Source organism: Arachis hypogaea, chromosome 14 (assembly GCF_003086295.3).
Source record: "Arachis hypogaea cultivar Tifrunner chromosome 14, arahy.Tifrunner.gnm2.J5K5, whole genome shotgun sequence".
Taxonomy (NCBI): domain Eukaryota; kingdom Viridiplantae; phylum Streptophyta; class Magnoliopsida; order Fabales; family Fabaceae; genus Arachis; species Arachis hypogaea.
The window spans coordinates 112,099,167-112,111,609 of NC_092049.1; the positions used below are offsets into that span (position 1 = coordinate 112,099,167).

At 39.8% G+C, this 12,443-nt stretch overlaps 1 protein-coding gene across 1 annotated transcript; it reads right to left on the minus strand.

Moving 5' to 3' along the window:
- Positions 1-6,207: 6,207 nt before the first annotated feature.
- Positions 6,208-11,502, minus strand: LOC112742939 (uncharacterized). Its single transcript, XM_025792181.1, has 3 exons — positions 11,428-11,502; positions 9,866-10,209; positions 6,208-6,532 (listed from the first exon to the last, which is right to left on the minus strand). The coding sequence occupies exons 1-3, from the start codon at positions 11,500-11,502 to the stop codon at positions 6,208-6,210; spliced, it is 744 nt and encodes a 247-aa protein (XP_025647966.1).
- Between the last annotated feature and the right edge of the window lie 941 nt (positions 11,503-12,443).

Consider the following 12,443-nt stretch of genomic DNA (forward strand, 5'->3'; position numbering starts at 1 on the left):
AGCAACAATTTAAGTTTGGTGTTGTGATGAGCGGATAATTTATACGCTTTTTGGCATTATTTTTAGTATGTTTTTAGTACATTTTAGTTAGTTTTTATTATGTTTTTATTAGTTTTTAAATAAAAATCACTTTTCTGGGCTTTACTATGATTTTGTGTGTTTTTCTGTGATTTCATGTATTTTCTGGCTGAAATTGAGGGACCTGAGCAAAAATCTGATTCAGAGGCTGAAAAAGGACTGCAGATGCTGTTGGATTCTGACCTCCCTGCACTCAAAGTGAATTTTCTGGAGCTACAAAAGCCCAATTGGCACGCTCTCAATTGCGTTGGAAATTAGACATCCTGGGCTTTCCATCAATGTATAATACTCCATACTTTGCCCGAGATTTGATGGCCCAAACAGGCATTCCAAGTCAGCTCAAGAATTCTGGCGTTTAACTCCAGAACTGGCACAAAAGCTGGAGTTAAACGCCCAAACTGGCATAAAAACTGGCGTTTAACTCCAAGAAATGTCTCTACACATGAAAGCTTCAATGCTCAGCCCAAGCACACACCAAGTGGGCTCCGAAAGTGGAAGTTTACAATAAACACCATAGCTTACTCATTTTCTGTAACCCTAGGTCACTAGTTTACTATAAATACTACTTTCAGTGATTCATATTGTACCTCATGACACTTTACACGTTTCTTGTTGTATTCTCTATGGAATGAGTCTCTAAACCCCATTGTTGGGGGTGAGGAGCTCTGCTGTTCTTCATGAATTAATGCAATTACTACTGTTTTCCATTCTATTACGCTTGCTTCCATTCTAAGATATTCATTCGTACTTCAACTTGATGAATGTGATGATCTGTGACACTCATCATCATTCTCACCTATGAACGCGTGCCTGACAACCACCTCCGTTCTACCTTAGATTGAATGCATATCTCTTAGCCTCATGATTCAAATCAGAGTCTTCGTGGTATAAGCTAGAATCATTGGCGGTCATTTCTGAGATCCGGAACGTCTAAACCTTTTCTGTGGTATTCTAAGTAGGATCTGAGAAGAGATGACTGTGACGAGCTTCAAACTCGCGAGTGTTGGGCGTAGTGACAGACGCAAAAGGATCAATGGATCCTATTCCGACATGATCGAGAACCGACAGATGATTAGCCGTGCGGTGACAGCGCATTTGGAACATTTTCACTGAGAGGACGGGATGTAGCCATTGACAACGGTGATGCCCAACATAAAGCTTGCCATGGAAGGAGTCTTGCGTACATGAAGAAGAAGACAGTAGGAAAGCAGAGGTTCAGAAGACAAAGCATCTCTAAAGCCTCAACCTGTTCTTCATTACTGCATAACAAGTATTTATTTCATGTTCTTTTACTTTTTACAATTAAATCTGAGAATTACTGATATCCGGACTAAGAGTTACAAGATAACCATAGCTTGCTTCAAGCCGACAATCTCCGTGGGATCGACCCTTACTCACGTAAGGTATTACTTGGACGACCCAGTGCACTTGCTGGTTAGTTGTGCGGAGTTACAAAAGTGTGATTGTAATTTCATGCACCAATCTCCAAGCCTTAACCATCTTCTTATCATTGGTTATAATCAAACATAGTAATTCCATCTTATTCCAATTTTATGTGTTTAAAAAATCAATCAACTTTTCTATCCGCTTGACTAAGTTCTACAAGATAACCATAGCTTGCTTCAAACCACAATCCTCGTGGGATCGACCCTGACTCACTCAGGTATTACTTGGATGACTTAGTGCACTTGCTGGTTCAGTTGTACAAAGTGTGGGAATTCGTGCCACCAGAACTCTATGTTGATTTTGAGTGATATTGTTTGGTATTAGATTAAATTGTATGTGTTGGGATTAAATTGATGGTACTGGAGGCTTGAGGTTGAACCTTGGGAGCTAAGTTGGTGATCGGTGAGAAATTAGAGCTTTTAAACTTGGGGAACAGAGGAATTTTGAGGTGTTGGAGCATTAGAGAGGAATCTGCCAAGATATTGTTTTGGTTTCTCGTAGATAATATATAATAAAATGTGAAAACTTAGTCTAGTTGACCGTTGGACAAGTTGAATTATGTGAACTTGATGAGGTTTAGTGATTTTTAGTAAAAATGTTGAGTTTGTTATGAGCTTTTGATGATGATTGATGAGGATGATGATCATGAGTTGCGAATGTTGATATATTGAAGAGTTGTGTCGTTTTGATTGTGGATTGTTTGGAATAAAATTGATAAAATAGAGATTTGGTACGTTGTGGAAGAGATATAATGGATATGGAACTGTTTTGTACAAATTAGTGTTGTTTTGGGGTGTGAGTTATTGGTTTTCAATGGAAGTTAGTAAAAATGGAGGTTTGGAATCTTTGGTGAAAAACTGATTTGCCAAACTTTGACGGGCCATAACTTAGCTTCCATACCCTGCCATTTTGTGAAATCTATTTTAAATAAAAATGGATCTGTGAAGTTTATGCCGTTAAAAAAAGGACTAAAAATTATTTTTAACGAAAAAGTTATGCACGTTTGAAGTTTAGTGTGCAAAAATTGAATTCTGCATACTTAACAGCGTTTTACTACTTTTGTTGGGCATGCGTATGTGAACATACACGCGACACGCACCCTGGGCTCTGCCCAAACGTTCTGCGTACTCGGAAGTGTGCATGTGTACACGGAATGGGAAGATTTACAGGCTCACGTACGCGGGCAGTACCACGCAACGCGGGAAGGCTTCCTTGTCCAAGGGGATGTGTATGCGGACAAGGGTCACGTAGGTGAGATGGGCAAATTACACCTCCGCGTACGTAAAACATGGCATGCTTATGCGGAACCCCTGTTTTGGAAAAAGTTATACTTTTATCAATTAAACCTATTTTCTATTTTCTAAACCTCTATATTTACCTTCTAAGCATCTATACTTAGTCCCTAATCATAGGAAGAGGGGTAAACTTAGAGAAAAAGTTAACTTGGCAGTGAAAAAATATTTTTGAAGTAATGATTTATATTTGAGAAGTGCATAAATGATGAATATGTAATGAATGATGGCTGTAATGATAATGATTAATTGAATTTGAATGATTATTAGCTTGTGCACTTCTATTATCTCATATACGAGTTTTTCTGGGTAGATGCAGTGGCTTGCCACCACTTGCTCCAGGTTGAGACTCGATACTCTGTTAACCCTATGTTGCAAGATGTGGTTGGTGCGGAATTTTTAGATCCACAAACAAACCGGAAAGTGCACCGGGTCGTACCAAGTAATACCTCAGGTGAGTGAGGGTCGATCTCACGAGGTTTGATGGACTGAGCAACTATGGTCGAATGATTCCTTAGTCAGGCAAGCAAAAAGTGATGTTTTGGGGTTCAAAAGCATTAAACAGTCATTCAGAGAATGAGAAAACACAAACAGTGAGAATGGTGTGAAATGTATGAGAGAAAACAGTTAAGGTTTCGGAGATATTTACTTTTTCGGATTAGGTTTTCTTACCAACTATTTTAATCATGTAAGATTCATTTCACGGCAAACTGTCAGTGACTAAATCCTAATATCTTAGTGATTTAGTCTCCTCTAACCTAGTTAACCGCTAATGTCTTGGTCACTTAATTTTGATTAGAGGGTTAGGTTCAATTCTAGTTTATGGCCACAAAAACCCTAATTACCCAAAGCTAAGAGGATTATATGTCACGTATCCCGATTAGTTCAAGTAATTAACGATTTAGGAGGAATTTACTTTCAAACTATTGTTCATGTGAGATATCTCTTCCAAGAATCACAAGAACGCATATAGAATAAGGGTCATTCTTTCGATCCACCCAGATTCATAAAATGAAGAACGGAAGTAATCCTTAAAATTGAATTAATATATTAATTAAAATACAAAAGCAATAGTCTCAATCCATAGAAATAAACAGAGCTCCTAACCTTAACCAAGGAGGTTTAGTGGCTCATGCTTTAGAGAGAAAACTAGGGTCCAGAAAATGTCAAAAGTGCAAAAGTGAGAAGATGCCCCCAAAGTGTGAATCTTTTTCCTTTTATATCTAACCTAATTTGATTTGAAAATAAAATAAAATAATAAATTCTAAACCTAAAAGATTTTTTTTGTAAATAAAAATTATAAAAATAAAAGATAAAATAATAATTAAAAGCTAAATCCAACTAAAGATGCTCCAAGAGTGAGGTGAGATCTGGATTGCCTGGCGCGTTTAGTGCCCTTGAGGGCAGAAATGCTTATGGTCTTGCTGAGTTGCTGGCACTAAACACCAACTTGGCATTTAGCACCCTAGTGGGCAGCTCTAATTCTTCTCGTTCTTGCTCAAAACTCTGTCAAATTGATCCGAATTTCACCTGAAATAATTAAAATACCAAAAAAACTCAAAGTAGCATCCAAAGAGGATTTTAACACTAATATATACTTAAAATCACTAAATTCTACTTTAATTTAACTAGAAAATAAGAGAAAAATACAGGAAAGATGCTCACGCATCACAACACCAAACTTGAACTGGTGCCTGTCCTCAAGCAACTAAAAACAATATAGGACTGAGAAGAGAAAATTCCTAGGACTTGAGTGTTCATTTAAGCTCTTAGCTAATCATTGAGTGGAATTTATGGTACTATAATTCTGAATAGGTTTGGCATCTCACTCTCCTTTAAAGTTCAGACATATTGATATCCTTCAAAATTAGAGCTCGGATGATATTATAGATTCTTTTATTCCTTAAGCTCTGATTGATCCTTGAATATAGCTTTTTCTTTTCTTTCCTTTGGTGCTTTGAACCTTGAGCTTAGCCGTGACTCTAAGTGTTTTGTCTCAAGCTTAACTTGACACAAAAACACCACAAGCACTTAATTGGGGAACTCTTTGGAGTTATATTTTTCTTTTACTTTTTTCCAGTCAGTGGTGCTCAAAGTCTTTGGCATACTCTGTAATTGATCTTGGTCTCTACTCTTAGTACTCTATCTCAAGGGTTACTTGACACATTGATACCACACGCATATCATTAGGAAAACAACTCTTTGAGCTTTTAATCATGTTTGACCTTCCTAACCATTGATGCTCAGAGCCTTGGACCTTGCTTTTTTTTTTTCTTTTAGCTGTTTGTTTTGCTTCAAGGACCAATTTCTTACTCACTTTAGAGAATCCATAATACTTCTCTAAGTTCCTGTATCTCAGAAATCAATATTCTTAACTTCAAGATCAAATATGCACTATTCAATTCATACATTTAAAATTATGGACAATACCACCATAGTAAAGTAACCAGAATAACTCATAACATATGACTTAAGTCTCATGCATTTTACTACTTCTTTTCTTTTTCTTTTGATTTTTCAAGCTCAGTGAACAATACATGAGACATTTTTCATAGTAAAAATAAAACATCAAAATAGATAAGTAAACTAGAAAGCAATAATACTACTATTAATCATGCAAAAGGCTTTCAAAGAGAAAATAGGAAATAAGACAAAGCACTGAAAAACAAAAAATAGGATAGAAAGGCAGATAATGAAACTCAACCACCTCAGTCCTGGTGACTGCTGCTCCCTCCTTGGAATCCTTTCTACCTCTTCAGCTTATCCAAATCGCGCCTCTGCCTCAGCTCCTCCCCCACCAGCTGATGAAGGATGACTGAGTGGTCCTTATACTCTATCCTCAGTTGGAAAACAGAAGATGCCAACTTCCTATTAGATGCTGCCAGCTGATCCCAATAGTCACGAGGGAGAAAATAAGACCCCTGAGGTATCTCAGGCTGCTCCTGCTGAGGAGGGAGAACTGGCTCCTGAGGTGATGCTTGTCCAAGTTCTCTAGCATACTCCATGTCCTTCCTAGTAATCAGTCAGTCAACAGGAATGAGAGTGTCTCTGTCAATAAAGATGTGAGCAGCCTCACACAAGTGGAACATGAGGTGAGGGAAGGCTAATCTAGGGGAGGTAGAGGCCTTCGCTGCTATGCTATATATCTCCTGAGGTATCAACCGGTGCACCTCCACCTCATTGCCGAGCATAATGCAGTGAATCATCACAACTCAGTCAACAATAACTTCAGATCAGTTACTTGTAGGGAAAATGGAACGTTGAATGAATTCTAACCACCCCCAAGCAACCGGCTTTAGAGCATGCCTTCCTACTGGTAAGGTTAATCCTTAGCATCTCTCCTCCACTGTGCTCTGGAGAGGCATATATTAGTGAGGACTTGGTCCAGTTTCTAATAAGTGTTGACCCTCTTAGTGTAAGAGTGAAGGTCATCTTTGGATGGTGACAGTTGAAGCATCTCCCTCACTCTCTCTAAACCAAACTGTAAGATCTCCCTTCGGACCATAATGCGCCACGTCTTGAACTCAGGATTCACATCCTTGATATTTTTGTAAGTCACCCACAAATTAGCATAGAACTCTTTGACCATCAGAACTCCAACTTCAGTCACGGGGTTGGCCAGAACTTCCCAACCCCTACTCCGAATATGTTCCTGGATCTCTGGATATTCGTCTGGCTTTAAGTCAAATCGCACCTCTGGAATCACTTTCTTTTTGCTGACAATTTCATGATAGTGATCCTCATGAACCTTAGTTTGGAATCAGTTGACATCATATGGGATTGTGGTAGGAGCCTTCTCCTTTCTCTTCCTTGAAGAGGATTCACCGATCTTGGGTGCCATGTAAGGTAAGAAAAAGTGGAAAGCGGGGTGCCCCAACACCAAATAAAGCTTTTGCTTGTTCCTGAGAAAATAAAAGAGAAGGAATAAGAGGAAGAAGGAAAGGAGTAAAGGGACGAGAAAGAAAAGAGAGAGGTGAAAGGCGTAGGAGGGTGGAGGGGGTCTGGGTTTTGGCTCTGAGGGTGAGAGAGGGGAAGGAAAGGCAGAAAGAAAGTAAATGGGAAGGGTGAAAGAGAGAAAAGGTAAAAGGAATGGAAAAGAGATGTGTGGTGAAAGGTGAAAATAGACGTGGTATTTATAGAGGGGGGAGGGTGTAAGGTTCGGTCATGGGAAGGGGTGAAATATGGGGTAGTGATTGATTTGATAAGATATGGGGAGGATTTGATATGATATGATAAGGAAATAGGTGTGGTGGGTGGTATGGGAATTGGAGGATTTGATATGGGGGTGAAAAAGGTGATTTAATGGTGGAAGAGAAGTAGCGAGGAGAGAGAAAAGATAAATTGACCATTGCAACGGTCAAAAGTATGATTAAAATTTGAAATTCACGTTGCTGACGCTAAACGCCAGCTCCAGCATTTAGCGCCACAACGTGGTAATCCTCTATGCTATTCAGGGCACTAAACGCCACCCCTAGCGTTTAACGCCAGATTTTTTGGGGGGTGGGAGACGAGGCCTAGCGCTAAACGCCCAATTGGCGTTTAGTGCCCTTGGAGGTATTGGAGTTGACCCTTTGTGAGCATTAAACGTCCACCTTTTCAAGCCTTCTTGGGTGGGCGTTTAACGCCAGTCACTCACTACCATTTCATGCGCTCAACGCCCTCCCTGGCATTCAGCGCCACAACCCCTTTGAGACATGTGTCATTTGGGGCGCTGAACGTCCAGTCTGGCATTCAGTGCCAAAGATTTTGAGTGTAAAGCTTTCCAGGGTGTTCTGTTTCTCCTTCAGAGTCATCTGTTTCTGTTCTAAAACACTTTGCATGACCACAATCATCATAAAACTAAGAAAAACTATGAATAAAAACAAAAAATAAGTGAAAATCAAACTGAAAGAAAACTCAAAGGATACTCAGAGTTAGGTTACCTTCCAACAAGCGTTTCTTTACCGTACTAGCTTGACGGTCAATGTTGCTATGTCAGCATATGAGTGGACCTCTGGCGATCAATCTCACCCCCAAGATAGTGCTTTATCCTCTGGCCATTGACTGTGAACCTTCTATCTGAAGTTTCCTCTTGAAGTTCCACTTGACCATAAGGTGACACTCTGGTTACCACAAAAGGCCCTGACCACCGGGACTTCAGCTTCCCAGAAAAGAGCTTGAGCTAAGAATTGAATATAACACCTTCTGGCCTGGCTCAAACACTCTTGTGGCTATCTTTTTATCATGCCACTTCTTGGTCTTTTTCTTGTAGAGCTTGGCATTTTCATAAGCATAATTTCTGAACTCATCAAGCTCATTTAGTTAGAGTAGCCTCTTCTCTCCTGTAGCCTTAGCATCAAAGTTCAAAAACTTTGTTGCCTAATATGCTCTGTTGATGAGCGGATAATTTATACGCTTTTTGGCATTGTTTTTACATAGTTTTCAATATAATTTAGTTAGTTTTTAGTATATTTTTATTAGTTTTTAAATAAAAATCACATTTCTGGACTTTACTATGAGTTTGTGTATTTTTCTGTGATTTCAGGTATTTTCTGGCTGAAATTGAGGGACTTGAGCAAAAATCAAATTCAGAGGTTGAAGAAGGACTGCAGATGCTGTTGGATTCTGACCTCCCTGCACTCAAAGTGGATTTTCTCGAGCTATAGAACTCTAAATGGCACGCTCTTAATTGCGTTAGAAAGTAGACATCCAGGGCTTTCCAGCAATATATAATAGTCTATACTTTGATTAAGGATAGACGACGTAAACTGGCATTGAATGCCAGTTTCATGCTGCATTCTGGAGTCAAACGCCAGAAACAGGTTGCAAAGTGGAGTTAAACGCCAGAAACAGGTTACAAACTGGAGTTCAACTCCAAGAAAGACCTCTACACGTGTAAAGCTCAATGCTCAGCCCAAGCACACACCAAGTGGGCCCCGGAAGTGGATTTCTGCATCATTTACTAATTTCTGTAAACCCTAGTAACTAGTTTAGTATAAATAGGACTTTTTACTATCTTTGGACAAATCTTTGATTAGTTTTATTCTATCTTAGACTTTTGTGGGGGCTGGCCATTCGGCCATGCCTGAACATTTATCACTTGTGTATTTTTCACGGTAGAGTTTCTACACTCCATAGATTAAGGTGTGGAGCTCTGCTGTTCCTCATGAATTAATACAAAGTACTACTGTTTTTCTATTCAATTCAAACTTATTCCTTCTCTAAGATATCCATTCACACCCAAGAACATGATGAATGTGATGATTATGTGACGCTTATCATCATTCTCACCTATGAACGCGTGCCTGACAAACACTTCCGTTCTACATGCAAACAAGCTAGAATGAGTATCTCTTAGATATCTAATACAGAGGACCGAGTCGGAGATATTAGATTCTTCGTGGTATAAGTTAGAACCCATGGACGGCCATTCTTGAGATCCGGAAAGTCTAAACCTTGTCTGTGGTATTCCGAGTAGGATCTGGGAAGGGATGGCTGTGACGAGCTTCAAACTCACGAGTGCTGGGCGTAGTAACAGATGCAAAAGGATAGTAAATCCTATTCCAGTATGACCGAGAACCGACAGATGATTAGCCATGCAGTGACAGCGGATTAGACCATTTTCACAGAGAGGATGGGATGTAGCCATTGACAACGGTGATGCCCTACATAAAGCTTGCCATGGAAAGGAGTAGGAATGATTGGATGAAGACAGCAGAAAAGCAGAGGTTCAGAAGGACGAAAGCATCTCTATACGCTTATCTGAAATTCTCACCAATGAATTACATCAGTACCACTATCCTATTTTATATTTTATTTATCTTTTACTTATCAATTCATAAAATCAGTTGAATCCGCCTGACTGATATTTACAAGGTGACCATAGCTTGCTTCAAGCCGACAATCTCCATGGGATCGACCCTTACTCACGTAAGGTTTATTACTTGGATGACCCAGTGCACTTGCTGGTTAGTTGTACGAAGTTGTGAAACAGAATTAAGAACATGAACGTGCGTATTGAGTTTTTAGCGCCGTTACCAAAGAATGGAACCGTCACGATTTCTGCGCACCATCTGTGCTCCAATTCCACTGGAAAGTGACAGGCCTTATCATAAACCAACTGGTATGGGAACATCCCAATAGGAGTCTTGAAAGCAGTCTGATATGCCCAGAGAGCATCATCAAGTCTCCTTGCCCAGTCCTTCCTTGAAGTACTTACAGTCTTCTCTAGGATCATCTTGAGTTCCTTATTGGAGGCTTTAGCCTGTCCACTTGTTTGAGGGTAATAGGGAGTTGCCACTTTATGACGGACTCCATATCTATGTAGGAGAGAGTCTATTTGTTTATTGCAGAAGTGGCTTCCTCCACCACTGATCAATGTCCTTGGGACACCAAACCGGCTGAAAATGTATCTCTGCAAAAATGCTCAGCATGAATTTGGTGTCATTGGTAGGTAAGGCCACTGCTTCCATCCACTTGGACACATAATCCACAGCCATTAGTATGTAAGTATTTGAGTATGAGGAGAGAAAAGGTCCCATGAAATCAATACCCCATACATCAAACAACTCAATCTCTAAAATCTCTTGTTGTGACATCTCATGATTGTAGGGAAGGTTCCCAGCTCTCTGACATTTCTCGCAGTTTCTTACAAATTTTTGTGAGTATCGAAAGAGAGTCGGCCAATAAAAACCACCCTGAAGGACCTTAGTGGTTCTTCTTTTGCCACCAAAGTGGCCTCCATACTCAGAGTCGTGACAATGCCAGAGGATCTGCTATGATTCCTCATTTGAGACACAACGCCAGTTCATACCATCTGAGCATCTCTTAAAAAGATAAGGTTCTTCCCACAAGTAGTACTTGGCATCATTAAACAGATTTTTTACTTACTGTTTAGTGTACTCCTTGGGGATAACCCTCATAGCCTTATAGTTCGCAATATCTGCAAACCATGGAGCCCTCTAAATCATGAAGAGTTACTCATCCGGGAAGGTCTCAGTTACAGCAGTGGGGGGTGGCATCCCTTCTTTAGGTTCGATCCTGGACAGATGATCAGCTACTTGATTTTCTGACCTCTTCCTGTCTCTAATCCCAATGTCAAACTCCTGAAGAAGCAGTACCCACCTGATCAATCTCGGTTTAGAATCCTGCTTGGTAGAAGGTACTTAAGAACAACATGGTCAGTATAAACAACAACCTTTGAGCAGATTAAATAGGATATAAACTTATCAAATGCATAAACTACAACTAGTAGTTCTTTCTCTGTAGTGGTGTAATTCTTTTGCACATCATTTAGCACACGACTGGCATAGTAAATAACGTGCATAAGCTTATCTTGGCTCTGCCCCCAAGACAACCTCTATAGTATTGTCACTGGCATCACACATTAGCTCAAATGGTAAATCCCAGTTAGGAGGGGCTATGATGGGTGCAGAAGCAAGCTTCGCTTTCAGAGTTTCAAAGGCATGCAAACAGTGCTTATAAAAAACAAAATGGGTGTCAACAATCAAGAGATTTCTCAATGGTTTAGCAATTTTAGAAAAAAATTTTATGAACCTCCTGTAAAATCCTGCATGTCCTAAGAAGCTCCTTATTGCCTTGACATTTGTAAGGATGGTAATTTTTCAATTACCTCCACCTTAGCTTTATCAACCTCTATTCCTTTGCTTGAAATCTGGTGACCAAGAACAATATCTTCAGCTACCATAAAGTGGAATTTTTTCCAATTTAAAATGAGGTTTGTTTCTTGACACCGTTTCAAGACTAAGGATAAATGCTCAAGGCAAGAATTAATAGAATCACCAAACATATATAAGTCATCCATAAATACCTCAATGAACTTTTCAACTATGTCTCAAAAAATAGAAAGCATACACCTCTGAAGAGTTACTGGGGCATTACAGAGTTCAAACGGCATTCTCCAATAAGTGAATACTCCAAAAGGATAAGTTAACGCCGTCTTCTCCTGATCTCGAGAGTCTACAGCAATCTAATTATAGCCAGAGTATCCATCTAAAAAATAGTAGAAAGCATGGCCGGATAACCTCTCAAGCATCTGATCAATGAAAGGTAAAGGAAAGTGATCATTGCGTGTAACATTGTTGAGCTTTCTGTAGTCAATGCACATGCGCCACCCTGTGACGGTTCTTGTAGGAATAAGCTCATTTTTTTCATTCTTAATCACTATCATCCCTCTTTTCTTGGGAATCACTTGCACAGAACTTACCCATGGACTGTCAGAAATAGGGTAAATAATCCCGGCTTCCCAAAGCTTCATCACCTCTTTCTGGACCACTTCTTTCATAGTTGGATTTAGTCGCCTCTGTGGTTGCACAACTGGTTTAGCATCATCCTCAAATAATATCTTGTGCATAAACTTGGTTGGACTAATCCCCTTTAAATCACTAATGGTCTATCCAAGAGCAGTTTTATGGCTCCTGAGTACTTGAATCAGCACCTCCTCATCCTCATGTTTCAGAGAGGAGCTAATGATCACTAGATAAGTCTCTTGCTCTCCCAGAAAGGCATACTTCAACGATGGAGGTAAAGGCTTTAACTCAAGCTTCGGAGCCCCTCCCTCAGTGCTAGGCGTGTGGGATTTTTCCTTCTGAGGTGGAGAATCATCAGTCTCAAGCAAAGCATCCTCAG

Coding starts and splice junctions, on each gene's coding strand:
- LOC112742939 (XM_025792181.1), bottom strand. CDS start 11,502: ATGGTAGCTGAAGATATTGTTCTTGGTCACCAGATTTCAAGCAAAGGA. Junction 10,210..11,427: donor TTGATAAAGCTAAGGTGGAG/GTAATTGAAAAA, acceptor GCATTTTTGCAG/AGATACATTTTCAGCCGGTT. Junction 6,533..9,865: donor GTGGAATTGGAGCACAGATG/GTGCGCAGAAAT, acceptor TGAAATTGTCAG/CAAAAAGAAAGTGATTCCAG.